Genomic DNA, 15,509 nt, shown 5'->3' on the forward strand with positions numbered 1-15,509 from the left:
GAACTCTCTCCTAACTCAAGCTTGGGGCTCTCGGGCCAGCTTCCTGTTGGCCCTGTGTGCTGCGAATTTAGATGAATACTCCAGAAGTAATTCAAGTCTTGGGAAGGCATGATTTCAGCGTAAATGTATTTTTATTTAACTTAACTTTATCCTTTCCTGCTTTAGGGGAAAAAATATATGTATTTCTCTGTGTGTGCGTGATTAAAAACGTCCTAGAGAAAAAAAAAAATCCAAAACCTGTATTCCCTGTTCTCACCGCCAGTCCTGCTTGTGAGTTGAGACAAGGCAAAAAAAAAAAAAAAAAAAAACAACTGACATTCACCCTCCGGCCAGCAGGGGGAGGCAGACCGAGCGCCTTGACGGCTCCGGCCACTTTCTTCCCCACGTCGCCGGCGTCTTGGCGGCGCTACATACTGCGCATGCGCACGACACTCCGGTCTTTTTACCCCTAGCGCCGCCGGGCCCGCAGGTCTGCGTGGAGCCGCGATTGCGGGTTTCTGCTCCGCACCATGGTGAGTGGGCATCGGGGGCTCAGGGCGGCGCCTGCACGGGGCCGGGGCCTCTGCTCTCACCGATGCCCGCGCGGGGCCCGTCCCGTGAGGCGCGGGCGCAGATGGCACTCGATTCTCGGCTGTGCGGCCGCCGCTCCTAGCGTGGCCTTCATGGCTGCCGGGGGGAGGGGCTGCGGCGTTGGGTGCCCGGGACGCGGCTTGCTGGGGCGGGCGCCCCGCTCGAGCCCGGCCGCCTCTCGGGGCGTCCCGAGGGCTGCAGGGCGGAAGCCCGGCCCGGCCCGGCCCGGGGAAGTGGCCTTCAAGCCGGGATTGTCAGCGGAGGCTGGGCGCCGTGGCACTCCTGATCCCGGAAGGGAGCACGCGTCATTTGGGATTTGGCGGCTCTTAACCCCTTCCTAGCTACTGCCTGGTCCTCGTTTTCGGTGTGTTTGCTGAAATCGGACTTTGGAGGTGGGCTGAGGGGTGTAGGTAGCGTTGCCCAGTGCGAGTGACCGCGGAGTGTACGCCGACCCGGAGCACCGAGGCACTCAATTGAAGTCTTCACCAAACGCAGGGAGGAAGTGATAATTATGAGGTTAAATTCTCGAGGTGAGGTGCCCAGTTTTCAGCACAGATTGCTGTCCAGGGTGATGCTTCCCAGGTTGGCACAGGGATCAATTGGTACGGGTTCACGAGAAAGCAAAGAGAATACAAAATGTTTAAAGAGAATACAAAATGAGTTTATACCTGCTTAGTAAAGTAGGATCCCGCAGCTGTGGAGGGCTGAGTCTCGGGCCTTGCCTCTGCATCCACCTTTACAGCTTTTCTGATGCTTGGTTATGTGTTTGCACGATCTCAGCCTGTGGGTTGGGGTCGCATACTGGATATTTACATCACTATTCCTAACAGCAAAATTACAGTTATGAAGTAGCGTGAGGAACCGTGTTAAAGGGTCATGGCATGAGAGCCACTGCTCCAGAGTGGTTGTAGATTCCAGTCTGCCTAGAATCATGCTACAAGTTGACAGTTGTATTAATTTGCTTTTGAATGTTATTGTTACACGGTTAACTCAGGTCAGAAGTACAGACTAAAGCAAAGTGATTGGAGTCTATTAACTTAGCACTCAGGAGCTTATCAAATTCTAGGTCATCTTGGGCTACATAGTGACAGCCTGCTTGAAAAATAACATTGAAACATTTAGTAGAACACTGATGACCTTTTTTTTTTCCTTTAAAGGGGTTTGTGAAAGTTGTCAAGAACAAGGCCTACTTCAAGAGATACCAAGTGAGATTTAGAAGGCGGCGAGGTATGAGCAGCTTTTCTCCTGGTCTTGTTTCTGAATCAGCTTCGTGGTGGAATATCTGTCTTAAATTTTTTTTGTTCTTGCAGAGGGTAAAACCGACTACTATGCTCGGAAACGATTAGTGATCCAAGACAAAAATAAGTACAACACACCCAAATACAGGATGATAGTTCGTGTAACTAACAGAGACATCATCTGCCAGGTGAGTTATGTTTGAGCATTGTGTGATCAGACTCTACAACTCTATTTAGTCTCTGTGACAGAGGTTTTCTTTGAGTTAGGTTTAAAGCTGAGGCTTCAAAATTGCTATTTGGCTGGGTGGTGGCCACACACGCCTTTTATCCCAGCAGGCCGATCTCTGAGTTCAAGGCCAGCCTGGTCTACAGGAGCTAGTTCCAGAACAGGCACCAAAGCTACAGAGAAATCCTGTCTCCAAAAAAAAAAAAAAAAAGTTGCTATTTTTGGGCAGGTTTGGAAATCCTGACCCAGTTTTAATTGAGTTTGGGAGAAAGGCTGGGGAAGCAGGTTTGCATGTGGTCTAGTCTCTGAATTACTCCTGCGGAGTTTGTCATACACAAGCTCCTGGCTTTTACTCTGTGCCACTTGACTCATTAAAGAAGCTGGTAATCGTTTCAAAGTAGGAAGGCCCACTTTTTTATTACTATTATTTAATGACCACTGGTGTTTTTCCTGCATGAGGATGTTGGGTGCCCTGGAACTAGAGTTACAGACAGTTGTGAGATACCATGTGGGTGCTGGCAATTGTGCCTGGCTCTGCCCGAGCGGCGTGGCCACTGAGCTGTCTCCAGCCCCCAAGCAGGATCACCACCTGGCTGTACAGTAAGGTCCTGGACTGAAAAGCCAGCTTGTTATTTATGTTTGAAATGGGTTTTAAAATGTACAAAAAAATGTGCGGAAGCCCTCCAAGAAATGGCAGTTCCTGTATTTAGAACTTGCACATAAGTTCTGAGTAGCTGAAATTTGCTGGCTGGGTGCACTTGCTTTCTATGCAAATTTATTGACTGTGAAGGGAGGGTTGTCTGTGTTCTGATAACTGAGCACCACCTGCTAAGGCTTAGTTGAATTTAGCCTAAAGGATATTTTAAGAGTTGGGGTTTTTTTGTTTGTTTGTTTGTTTGTTTGTTTGTTTTTTACTTGATTTTTGGGGCTGGGAGATTTGAGACAGAATATATGTCTCCTTGGCTGTTGTGGAACTCACTTTGTAGACCAGGCTGGCCTGAACTCACAGAGATCTACCTACCTCTGCCTCCAGTGCATTTGGCACCACAGCCCTGACTTTTATTTACTTATTTTTTGTAATTGTAACTAAGTTCTAACATGTAGTATGTGTTTTATAGCCATACTGTGTTTTTTGCTAAAGTTCTATGTAGTTCTGTGGGTGTCCACATACACACAGATGTTCATAGATGTCTCTTCTCCCTCCCTTGTCTTGTTAAAAGGACTTAGGTGGGACTGGCACTGGAACAACAAATACTAACCTGTTTTTTTCTCCCTGCAGATTGCCTATGCCCGTATAGAGGGGGACATGATAGTCTGTGCCGCCTACGCACACGAGCTGCCGAAATACGGAGTGAAAGTTGGCCTGACAAACTATGCTGCCGCCTATTGTACCGGCCTGCTGCTGGCCCGCAGGGTGCGTCACCTGTGACTTCTGGATCTGTCTAGGTCTAGACCAGCTCTGTCTGATAGAGTTTTCTTCAGTGGTGGGGTCTGCGGTTTGCTATCCATTGGGTGTAGTTTGAGTATTTCAGATTGTTTAATGCCTCCGAGAGCTGATGTTATGTGTTTATTTGTGTGTATTAGTGGGGCACACGCCTACCACAGCACACTGGCAGTCAGGACACCTGCATGGGCTGGTTCTCTTCTAACCGTGTGTTCCTGGGGTGGGCACAAAGTATCTTTACCCAGTGAGCTGTCTCATAGCCCCGAACTTAGCTTTTAATCTTGAATTTGAAAAGTCACTTTGAGAATGGCTAGTTGGCCAGCAAAGATCCAGCTACCTAGAGGTGTGTGAATCTTCTACCAGCCTGCATTTAAGATGTAGGCCAGGAGTGTTCTGCTCAGATCCTTAGAATCTGATTTGATGAGATATCTATCACAGGTAGTTTATTTAGACATTAAGATTTAAGAAAATATCCTCCCCTCTTTGGAGGGTGGACATTAACATGTTTTTTGTTTCGCTTTTCTATGTGATTGACAGGATCTACTAGTAGGAGGTGGAAATAGGAAACCTGCCTTATTTTTGTGCTCTCAGTTTTGACTGTTTTGCAGTGTAGTCGGCAAGCATTGTGTCAATGTTGACCCCATCATCCTGGGTTGCTAAAATATGCTTTTGTAGGGGGAAGGTTGCATCTATGATAGGTAAAAACATCTTAGCGAGGTCTTGGCTTATGGTGAAGCCGTAGCCAGATAATGTACCAGCAGAGGAGTAGCCCAAATTAAGACGTTACACGGCAGAGCTGCAGACAGTTGTTCCTTTCAGCCTGGGATCCTACCTAAAATCTATTAAAACTACATCCGAAGATGTTGAAATTGTAGCCAAATACGACTGAAGAAATACAAAAATCACACAAGTAAATGTAAGGATCAGATTGTTCCATTGTTAGACGAAATACACTTAGGGTGGTTTGAGTGCATTGCGATGGGTTTTTATGTTGCCTTCTCTGTTGGTAGCTTCTCAATAGGTTTGGAATGGACAAGATCTACGAAGGCCAAGTGGAGGTGACTGGAGATGAATACAATGTGGAAAGCATCGATGGTCAGCCTGGGGCCTTCACTTGCTATTTGGATGCTGGTCTTGCTCGAACTACAACTGGCAATAAAGTTTTCGGGGCCCTGAAGGGAGCTGTGGATGGAGGCTTGTCTATTCCTCATAGTTAATAAATCGTATTCGAGGTTTCTGCCTCGACTCCAGTATTTCCTGTTAATGATTGGGCGGGAACAATCATTCTGTTCCTGCTGGATGTTAGATAACTGCACAGGAAGGGACTGTAACCTGCATTAGGAAAGAGGAGACAAGGTCTCGCTCTCTAGCCCAAGCTACTCTGGAACTTGAGGTGATAATCTTCTGCCTCTGCTTCCTGAGTGTTGGCATTAAAGGCGTGTGTCACCACTGCCTAGCCCTGTGCATTTTCTTTTTCTGGTCAGAGTAAAACTTGGTTTATTGAGTTGGGAGTGGTTTTTAGAATATACATTTAGAAACAAAGCTTCCAGCCATTAATTAAGATTGCTGAGCATTCTTGGAAATTAAGTAGATTAACTTGTAGTTTCTTAAAGTTGGTGTGATTTTTGTCAAGTAGATTTGAATTGGCTTATAAATTGCTCCTTGAATATCTTCATTGTGACTTTAGACAAATCACTAATTCCTCTTATCCTAGGTACTGAGATATAAAAGGATTTGAGGGATGAGTTATGGGGCTGCTTCCTGTGCCAGTGGGCGGGGAAACTTGTGTAGAAAATACTGGTGACGGTTCAAAAGCCCAGCAAGGTTGGGTGGATCTCTGAGTTGGAGGCCAGATGTCTGCAGAGCTAGTGCCAGGACAGGCTCCAAAGCTACACACAGAAACCTTGTCAAAATTGAAAGAACCAAAAAAGTGCTGATCTGGCTATGTTAAATGCTTGGGAGACAGACGGAATGGCTATCGACTACCCTGAAGATGAAAAGCAAATTTGTTTATGGAGTCTTTATCTTGTGGAATTCAGAGAAGAGCTGCTAGTGATGACATCCTGCTAACTGAGCAGTTAGTAGTTGGTCCTTTGATTGCATATGATGCAATAATTGTTTCAAGACGGGACTGATGGCAGCTCTGAAGTGATTCCTGGGAATGTAGTAGTTTCTTGTGTGGACACTAAAACATGAAAATTTCATTTTAGTACCAAACGATTTCCTGGCTACGATTCTGAAAGCAAAGAGTTCAACGCAGAGGTACATCGTAAGCACATCATGGGTCAGAATGTTGCAGACTACATGCGCTACCTAATGGAGGAAGATGAAGATGCTTACAAGAAACAGTTCTCTCAGTACATAAAGAACAACGTTACTCCAGACATGGTAAAAATTTACCTGAACATGCCTGTTCACTTGAGCAAATGCTTGTTTCAGTGGGTAGTAATCTTAACTGAGGTTTCTTTCAGTTGGAGAAAGGAAGGTAGCATGTTTCTCTGGGTGGATAGATAGGCTCCTGGGCTGCTACTGCCTTAAGTAGAGTTAGCATTGGGTAGGAAAGTAGGTACTTTATGTGAGTGGGCTTCCAGGATCTCCAGTCTTGGGTGCAAACACGGTAGTGGGAGTGGTTCCTGCACTGCTTGCCTCCCTCATCTCACTGGTCAGACTTTCAGTGCAGTTGTGCAAACTCGATCACTAGCGCTGCATAATGTGGCAGCGGCTGAGGGAACCAGGTTTGCTAGAGCAATTGTGGTGGCAGCCATGCATGCACCGACCTCAGATGGCTACCAAGGTGCCCATTCTGTCCCAGAACAGGTCTGCTGTTTCTCATTATTCACTCTTTAGTTCTTACCAGGCTTCACTTTCTCCTGAACATAACCAGGGAAGTTGATATTCAACCAGGATTGTCTTTGAACTTAAGATACTCCTGCTTCTACCTTCCAAACCCTACCCTAGTATTGGAGTTAAAGGCATGTACTGCCATGCCCTACTGTGACTAACATTTTGATTTTTGGATGGAATGAAAAAATATATTTTAGAGTTCATTAATCCTGGGGAGCTGTACAGGTTGTTTGCAAAAGCAGGGGGTCAGAGGAGGTATTGTGTTTGCAAGAGTGAATTTGGTATTAGACATCTAGGATGATGCAGATTAACTCACTGGAATAAGACACAGGTGCATCCGTGGCCAACCTGGTCTCCAGAGCTAGTTCCTGTCTCGAAAACAAAAAGAAAAGTGTGTGTGTGTGTTATAGAGAGCACATCACACCATTACTAAGCTATTGTAACTGTAAAGTATGGGTTGGGAAGCACCATTTTCTGTGGTCATATGCTTTGGATGTCATTTGAAACTTAAACTCACAGCTTGAGCTTTTAAGATGGTGGTTGTGCTTCTGCAGGCTTTTTCTGGGTCTTGTATTGACCTACTTACGTTGTCTTTGCTCAAAACATCACATTTCTGGGCTTTGGGTGCATTTTTAAAAGATTTATGTTATACATATATATCGTGCCTTACCTGGTTATGAACCACGGACATCAGATCCCATTGTAGTTGGTTGTGAACCATCATGTGGTTGCTTAGAATTGAGTTTAGGATTTCTGAGCCATCTCTCCAGCCCCGAGATGCATATTCCTTAGTAGTTTCCTGTGTTCATGCCACAGTGCTTTTTGTGGTATTTTGTGGTATTCAGGATTAAACCCAGGTTTTTGTAGGGCTAAACATACATGCTCAACCACTGAGCTTCTATCCCAGGCTTTTTTTGTTTTGTTTTCTAGACAGGGTTTCTCTGTGTGGCTCTTGGAGCCTTTCCTAACACTCACTCCAGAGACCAGGTTGGTCTTGAACTCCCAGAAATCTGCCTGGCTCTGCCTCAAGTGCTGGGATTAAAGGCCACCAGCGCCAACTCCCGTAGTTCATTTTATCTGCAGCATTCTCTTCCTGTGTTCTTGTATTATTCTCTGCAGACATGATTCACCTAAATGACCCCCTCATCTGCATATGAGAAGCTGTGTTTGTTCTCTGTTGGGAAAACCAGGTTGTTTACATTGTTCAGGCAGACTTTCTAGCTATGGTGGACTGTGATGGGGGGGATACTTATTTTCTGAGATGGAATCTCAGCATATAAGGTACTGGGATTACAAGCCTAGGCTACCACATTCAGCCAAGAAATTTTTTTTGTGGTGGTTGTTTGTTTGTTTGTTTGTTTTTAAGACAGGGTTTCTCTATAGCCCTGGCTGTCCTGAAACTCACTCTAGACCAGGCTGGCCTCACAGAGATCCGCCTGCCTCTGCCTCTTGAGTGGTAGGATTAAAGGTGTGCACCTCCACCTGGCTTTTGAACACCCCTTCTTAAAAGGGGGCTGGAGTTAATACTACACATTCAGGATTACAACCTTGAGTTTTCTTTTTTCTTTTTCTTTTTTTTTTTTGACCGGGGAGGGGAGACCGGGTTTCTTTTGAAGGAGCTTTATTTTCTTTAAACGAGTTTAGAATCAAGTTTTCAACAACAAAATTTAATCAAATGGGTTTGAGGTTCTAGCGACTGTACTAACTACCACATAAGAGTAAATGGCAGAGTATGTCTTCAATGCTGGGAATTGCTTTAAAAAGCTTGTCATGTAAAAGTAGATTGTAAACCTGGGATATATGAGATAGAAGAAGCTGGTTTCTAGGTTTGGTGAGGCCCTTTCTGTGTCCTTTCACTGGCTCAGTTGTCAGTGGGCCTTCCTTACCCCTGCATAGTTCCCATCTTAGGCCTTACCTTGACAGAATGCAGGTCAGGCAGTAGATTGCAGGTAACGGTTTATTTCTGTAAAGATAAGTTTGTTGTAGACTGGGCATGGCTGCCTGTCAACATCAGTAGACACTGGGAACGTTGTGAGGAAGAGGTAGGGTGCACTTTGGCATTTAAGCAGCAAACATCAGCTTAGTTCTCTAGAGAGCTGAGATTGAGCAGGCAGTGAAGTGCTGTCCCTCACTAATAGGGCGTCTAAAGAGAAGGCAAATACTGTTTGCTTTGCTTTGTTCCAGATGGAGGAGATGTATAAGAAAGCCCATGCTGCTATACGAGAGAATCCGGTCTATGAAAAGAAGCCCAAGAGAGAAGTGAAGAAGAAGAGGTTTGTGTTCTACTGTTCTCTAGTAATAAGGTTTCATCTCGCTGCTCAGAGTTCCAGTGCAGTTGTGCAAACTCGATCACTAGCTCTGCATAATGTGGCAGCGGCTAAGGGAACCAGGTTTGCTAGAGCAATTGTGGTGACAGCAATGCACCGACCTCAGATGGCTACTGAGGTGCCCATTCTGTCCCAGAACAACAGTCTGCCTCCTAGGATGGCAATGATAATCTAGCCATTGTGGCTAAGTATATGCTAAAACTTGAGGTGGGTGTGGTGGCACGTTTGTGATCTCAGCACTCAAGAGGTTGAGGCGTGGGGATTGCCATGAGTACAGTCACCTAAAGGAGAGAGAGATTGATTGACAAATCTATGAAAATCATCTCCAGATAATGAGGTTTTCAACTTCCATCCAGTTACAAAGTCTGCTGCTTTTCAGCTGAACTTGGGGGCTATATTCCTGCCTTTCTTATTTTTTACTTTGTCCTGTAGGTGGAACCGTCCCAAAATGTCTCTTGCCCAGAAGAAAGATCGGGTTGCTCAAAAGAAAGCAAGCTTCCTCAGAGCTCAGGAGCGGGCTGCTGACAGCTAAAGCAATTTTCTATGAAGAGTTTTTCATAAAGATAATAAACTTATTGACCAAGCAGCCATTTCTGTGTTAGCTAAGCTGTTATTATGAAACTGGGGGATAGCATGAAGTCATGAAACCAAAGGCGTGGGACTCAGGTCCACTGCCTCTGCTGGGATGGAGGGCGAGTATATCCATATCGCTGGCCATTTCCCCACCTCAACAAAACAAGCTTAGTTACTTTTCCAGACAAGCCATTTTACATGGATTCCAGCGGAGCTCTTGGGTTTCTAGTCTTCCTGGAAGGAATCGCTATCCTTTAGCGTGTCAAATCTAGTAAGCTACAGACCCACGGTCATTGGGACGTAGTTCTTCCAGTGAGAAGAAAATACTTCAGAGTCAATCTTGAAAGCAAACCACTGTGAATTCATGGCTGGAAGTTTTAAGAATGACAAGTCCAGATTTTAACCATTTGAACAGAAAAGGGTTGTGGGCTTTTCTAGGCTTAGTTTTTATTTATTGGTTGGTTGGTTTTTCAAGGCAGGGTTTCTCTGTATCAGTTCTGACTGTCCTGGAACTCACATTTTAGACCAGGCTGGCCTCTTAACTCACAGAGGTCCGCTTGCCTCTGTTCTGGGGATTAAAGGCGTGCACCACCAGTGCCTGGCCTTAAGTTTTATGCAGATCTTGAAAGGTATGTGCCATACTTGAATATACATAGGAAGATAACTTAAAAGGGTCCAGTATTAAATCCTGAATTTACAAGGTTTACATGGGAAAAAACCAGGTGATACATTTATGCCTCCTAAGAAGTAACTCTTGGTTCCACAAGAAGGAAAAATGGTTTGATTTATGCTGTCAAAATAGCCTTGATTTGTCAGCTGAGGTGGTTCGGGATTTGCTTTATGGTACTGGGCTTCATGAACATGGTTACTTAAGCTTAGGTGATGTCTGTTGGCTGATGATTGATGCTAAGATGACCCCATCAGATCTTCAGATTAATTCCAGTCAGGGGCAACGTCCTGTGAAGCTAAGAGTTGCTCCCAACTTTCTAAACTCCATGTGAAGTTAAAATGTGTAAGTATAATACAACAAACCATTCTTTTAATAAAAGGAGTCATTTTAATTCACCTGTGTGGCATTTTTAATTTGAGTTAATGTGCAGACTTTTTACCATGCTAAAACATTAGTAAATTCATATATAAATGTCCTTGTTTACAGAGCAGCATCAATGCAAATGACGTGTCCAGCAGTGGGATTTGCCAACAGATCTACAGCGCACTCACTCCTTATGGAATGAGGCTTTTCACAGCATTAATTTCAGTCAAAATATTAACAGTGAATGTACTTACGAAAGGGCAGGGATGAGTTCTGAACATAGCGTGGCCCTACACTTGCCATTATTATCAACACATTTCAGGTGATAACTTGCTTCATAGGCTCCGGGGACAGAAGCCATTCTTTTTAATGGCTTAAATGTTCTTAAAACTATATGTAGATTCTCAATGATGACAATGCTATCCAAAAGAACTAAGAGTCATTTATGTAGGAAATTTTCTTCCACAATAATGTTTTTAGGTTATTTAATATCAAAGAATGTTCCATTTCCATTTGATTTGCTGTGACTTTGAGAGCAATACAAGAATAGAGCTGTTTTTCCAGTTCTTCCCGGATTTCACTGGGAGCACCATGCAGTAAGTAGTCCTTGAGCAGCTGACAGGCTTTTGCCAAGTTTGGCTGTATTACTTCTGCCGTGCATTTCATTGTGCTCTGGTCGCAGCTAGTTCTGCAGTCTGTACCGTAGACGCAGTCCAGGTCAGACTCGCAGTGGCGGTCCTTAATAAGTTCCTTTAGGTTGGTCTCTGGCACAATTTTTCTCATATCCACCATCTTCAAGTCGTATTTCTCATTGTATCCTAGGTTTTTGGCACTGGTGTCACACATGAGAAAGTTCCCATAGGGGCCATGGAAAACATCCTCCACAAATTCTAGAAGTCCTATGGCTATCTTGGCCTTTCTAGGCCAAGATGGTGTGAACAACTGATCCATGCTCCTTCTGAACCCAGACGGAATAAAAAGTTCAATGACCCATGGAAGACTTATTCCATAGAGAGAGGTATATTCAACACTTTCCATCACATAGAGGTCACCACAGAACCCCATTAGTTTGGGGGTGTGTTCTTTATCTTTAAGTATGACCATCAGAAGAAACTCATTCAGCTGGAGAAGGGCCCATGCTGACTTGGCTTCTCCTAAGGAGACCTGGCCATCTCTGTCTCCGTCAGCCACTGTCAGGATGAGGTTGACCAGTTCAGAGAGGTTTCCTTGGTCACCTAATTTTGCCTGTCAAGATAAAGATACTTGTTGAGTTACAAAGAAGGAGTAAAAATTTGGAGGATCCTTAATTTAAGCTTGTGTATCTTAGCAAATAAGTCTGAATATAAAAGAAATGCTGAAATGTTCTTAGTGCCAGACTAGAGTACCAGTACCATGTGTGAGGGTCCTGAATTTAATCTCTAGTCCAAAACAAAACCAAAGGCCTCTCTGTAATAGAATCAGTCTGTAGGTCACGTCACCATGCGAGCAGTTCTCCTGCCACAGAAAGAATGCCCTACACCTCCCAAATACCGAACATGATTATCATGTATACTGTGTGTGTGTCTGGGCACACATGCAGCGTGTGTCTGGGCTTGGCGTGGGGTGGAAGTTAGAAAAGAGCTTGTGGAAATCGGTTCCCTCTTTGTACCCTGTGGGTTCTGGAGATTGGGCTTGGCGGCAAGTGACCTCTGAGCCATTTCCTTAGAATAAGAAAGTAAATTACTTCTAGTTACTATTTTTTTGAAAATGAGACCTAAAAAAAATAAGAAAAACCTAAACAGGTTTTTCTTTTGAGATGGCCTGAACTGTAGGCCTGAACTGCTCTTGTCTTTGCCTTCCAAACCCTGGGACTGTAAGCATTCACGAACATGGATTTAAATAATTTCAAATCCAATGTAATGGTGCACACCTATAATACTAGAAATAATACAGAAAGCTGAGGATTACAATTCAAAGCCTGTCTGGTTGGTCAATTTAGTCTGTCTCAAAGTAAATTTTTAAAAAGCTAAAAAGGAGTTGGGTGAAGCTGGAGCACACCTTTAATCCTGGCCTTTAGGAGGCAGAGGCAGGCAGACTCAGTGAGCTCGGGGCCAGCCTGGTCTACTACACAGAGAAACTCTCAAAAAAACAAAACAAAAGATAAAAGGGAAGGGCTAGGGATATAGTTTAGTGGTCCTTGACTCATTCCCCCATATAATGGGAATCCAGCTACTGAGACTACATTAATTTTATTTCATTTTTTTTTTTTTTTTTTGTATCAGACTTATTTATGCTCATGGCCTCACTGTAGGCCAGGCTGGCCTGGGACTTAACTATGTAGCCCAACTAAACTGGCCTCAAACTTGAGGCAACTTTCCAGCCTCACCTCAGTCTTCCAAGTAGTTGAATTCCAGGTATAAGATGCTGTGCCTGGCTCTTGTTATCAACTGAATGTCAAAATGTGCAGCAATCGAGTGCCCCTCAATTCTATTTATAGCTACTATAAATAATATAAAGGTTAACATCCATTTTTTCCCCCTTTTATTGGGGTCATTTCTTCAGGACGGAGGCTTGAAAGGAAAGAATGCCAACAATACAGCGAGTTAAGACAGGGTCCTGCGGGTTCCTCTGTGTGAACCCAGCTTCACACTGCAGGTGCAGGACTAGACACTCACCTTAAAGAGACTGTAGACCATTTCTTTGAATTTCTGCACAGTAGTTCCCCTGGTTGGTTTATCAAACAGCACTACTTCTTTTCTTGGCTCCAATTCAGTTCCAAAGTCAAGATGAAGAGCTTGTTCCATTTGACACTTCACAAGACCTGGTAGATTATCCCAAATTCCTAAATACATCTTTGTGAAAAAGAATGGCAAATTACGAATCATACGAGAGGAGACGGTACAAAGCGGACAGCTGCATATTTTCAGGGTCTCTTCTACACAACACAAGCAAGCACTGAGCCACTGAACTAGATCAGTGACTTTATTTTTACCTTTTGAGATAGTGTCACTGTATAGTCCAGGCTGGTCTCAAATCCTCTGGCCTTAATCTCCTGAATGCTACGCATGCACCAGCACACCCGCTCCCGACTTCATTTCAACGCACGCACCAGCATACCCGCTCCCGACTTCATTTCAACACGCACCAGCACACCCGCTCCCGACTTCATTTCAACGCACGCACCAGCACACCCGCTCCCGACTTCATTTCAACACGCACCAGCACACCCGCTCCCGACTTCATTTCTGAATGCGAATCTGAAGTATTCCCAAGGCTTTTTCCTTAGAAGACTTTAAAAGATGAACACAATGCAGCAGTTTGGCGGTGGTGGTGCACACCTTTAATCCCAGCACTCAGGAGGCAGAGGCAGGTGGATCTCTGTGAGTTCGAGCCCAGCCTGGTGTACAAGAGCTAGTTCCAGGACAGCCAGGAGAAACCCTGTCTCAAAAAAATCAAAAAACAAACAAAAGCAGTGCAGCTAAGATTTAGAATCTAAGCTGTTCAGGCTGTTGCTATGTATCAAATTAACATTATATCGTATTTACTACATTATGCAAGGCTAAACGGTGTGTTAAATCCAAAAATGGTTATTAAGCTTGAAGTAAAGTCACCTGCAAAAGAAACTAGAAGAGGATGTGAGGAACAAGGAGTGAGTGTCACAGGCATCGACTCCCAGGGTTGAGCCTGCTGGAGCTCTTAGGAGCCTGAACGCCACATTCAGGAGCTGTGGGCCTTAACTCTGATCATGTCCAGTCTCATCTTTCTGTCCCATTTCTCCATTTGGGATGGGAATTATTTTTTTTGTTGTCTTTTGTTGTTTTATTTTCCTTTCTAAGACGGGGGTTTTCATTATAGATTTTCGTTTGTGGGCTCTGTAAACCAAGCTGGCCTTAAACTCTGCCTTTGCCTCCCCCATGCTGGGACTGCAGCTGTGTACCACAACCCTGAGACAGGGCTTCTCTGTTCTGTAGCTCTGGCTGTCCTGGAACCTGCTACACAGACTAGGCTGACCTTGGACTCACAGAATTAAAGGTGTGTTTCAACACACACCCCTGGAAGTTGAACTTTGTTTTAACAGAAGGTCCCTGAATTTTCCTTCCCTAAAGCAGCTGAGGCCTTGGGACTCTGGCTGTGGACTTCACTGTAAGGTAGATAGGAACCAAGGAACAGCGGCCCTGGGGAGCTCAGGCTGTGCCTACCCCGGGACTACCCCATTTTATAAAGCCTTACTCTGAGCCCCCACAGATTGCTGGCCACCACCATCCGCAGCACTCCAAGGGGCACAAACTGACAGATCGTGTTTTTCTGTGCCAATAAACAATGGCATATCAAAATATACCCAATCATATTTGGAACCCCAGACAGATGGACTTTCAGTTACACCAGGTGGAAGTCCTTCATTGGGGATTATAAAAAAAGCCAAACCTCAAGACTGAAGTCTGGCAGGCAGGCTGACTCATTACCCAGTCATTTGTCCTGAACCTCATCCAGGAAAACTGCAATAATCTTGTTTTTTCTTGATATTGTTTTAATGATAAGTTCTTCTGCTTCGTATTTATCAGCTTTTTGTGGTTTACTTGCGATTTAGTTCATTCTCCTATGCCTACCGTTTAATTCCTCTTGAAGTATGAGCTCAAATGTTATCTTTAAAAACTTTCCCTGAATACCAGCTCAATTTATGGTGCTGACCCATTCATTCATTTTTGAGACAAGAACTCATGAGTCCGAAGCTGGCCTCAAGCTGGCTATGTAGACAAAGGTTGAAAGACTAAATGCATTTGTAAGCCCCCTCAACCCTAAGACAGTTTTCTAAAACCTTACACTCACTCTCTCTTGGAAAAGGGACAGTCGCTCACACACACACACATGCTGGACTGCTCATCCCCCTGTGTCCTTGTGAATAATCTTCAATCGTAACTCCATTTTGGGAATTGAGGCAGATAGAACCCACAGATGTTGACTCAGTTCCTGATGTATTGATTTAGCCACTGAACCAAAGGTCAGGAAGGCCCACAGATGCTCTCCCTTACCTCCCCCATCACACAGCTATTCTCCTGCCCTGGAATAGACCAGCCACTGCTAGGAACCCTTTGAATAAGCCAATCCAATAAATTGGAAAACAACCTATAGGTTCCCCCCTTGTGTCTGTGGCTTTTCGCTTTAAAAGATGGACTGTAGCCGGTAGTGGTGGCGCACGCCGGTAGGATTTGCTGAAGGAGGCAGAGGCAGGAGGATCACGAGTTCGAGGCCAGCCTGGGCTACACATTTTAGGGGC

General features: G+C 44.6%; 2 protein-coding genes and 3 non-coding genes across 5 annotated transcripts in view; 4 read left to right on the plus strand and 1 right to left on the minus strand.

The window, feature by feature from the left end:
- Positions 1 to 373: 373 nt before the first annotated feature.
- Positions 374 to 9,239, plus strand: Rpl5 (ribosomal protein L5). Its single transcript, XM_050155732.1, has 8 exons — positions 374 to 512; positions 1,728 to 1,797; positions 1,881 to 1,996; positions 3,314 to 3,448; positions 4,489 to 4,688; positions 5,686 to 5,866; positions 8,507 to 8,595; positions 9,082 to 9,239. The coding sequence occupies exons 1-8, from the start codon at positions 510 to 512 to the stop codon at positions 9,179 to 9,181; spliced, it is 894 nt and encodes a 297-aa protein (XP_050011689.1). The 5' UTR covers positions 374 to 509; the 3' UTR covers positions 9,182 to 9,239.
- LOC126509764 (small nucleolar RNA SNORD21) lies at positions 5,527 to 5,620 on the plus strand. Its single transcript, XR_007594252.1, has one exon. It is a non-coding gene; the product is annotated as a small nucleolar RNA SNORD21 (small nucleolar RNA).
- Positions 6,161 to 6,297, plus strand: LOC126509766 (small nucleolar RNA SNORA66). Its single transcript, XR_007594254.1, has one exon. It is a non-coding gene; the product is annotated as a small nucleolar RNA SNORA66 (small nucleolar RNA).
- Positions 8,660 to 8,792, plus strand: LOC126509765 (small nucleolar RNA SNORA66). Its single transcript, XR_007594253.1, has one exon. It is a non-coding gene; the product is annotated as a small nucleolar RNA SNORA66 (small nucleolar RNA).
- Positions 9,240 to 10,256: 1,017 nt separating the features above from the next.
- The window catches only part of Dipk1a (divergent protein kinase domain 1A), a 57,610-nt gene continuing 52,357 nt past the window's right edge, over positions 10,257 to 15,509 (minus strand). Inside the window, exons 4-5 of the mRNA XM_050155731.1 lie at positions 12,910 to 13,086; positions 10,257 to 11,500 (exon numbers count right to left, since the gene is read on the minus strand). Of these exons, the coding sequence (XP_050011688.1) occupies positions 10,688 to 11,500; positions 12,910 to 13,086 (990 nt within the window). The 3' untranslated portion in view covers positions 10,257 to 10,687. The remainder of the gene's footprint in view (positions 11,501 to 12,909; positions 13,087 to 15,509) is intronic.

This window comes from Alexandromys fortis, unplaced genomic scaffold, assembly GCF_014885135.2.
Source record: "Alexandromys fortis isolate MF-2015 unplaced genomic scaffold, M_Fortis_MF-2015_v1.1 scaffold_87, whole genome shotgun sequence".
NCBI lineage: Eukaryota > Metazoa > Chordata > Mammalia > Rodentia > Cricetidae > Alexandromys > Alexandromys fortis.

Excerpts from the sequence above, each read along its gene's own strand:
- Rpl5 (XM_050155732.1), top strand. Across the intron at positions 1,798-1,880 it reads GAGATTTAGAAGGCGGCGAG|AGGGTAAAACCGACTACTAT; the intron begins GTATGAGCAGCT and ends TTGTTCTTGCAG. Across the intron at positions 4,689-5,685 it reads GGAGGCTTGTCTATTCCTCA|TAGTACCAAACGATTTCCTG; the intron begins TAGTTAATAAAT and ends AAAATTTCATTT.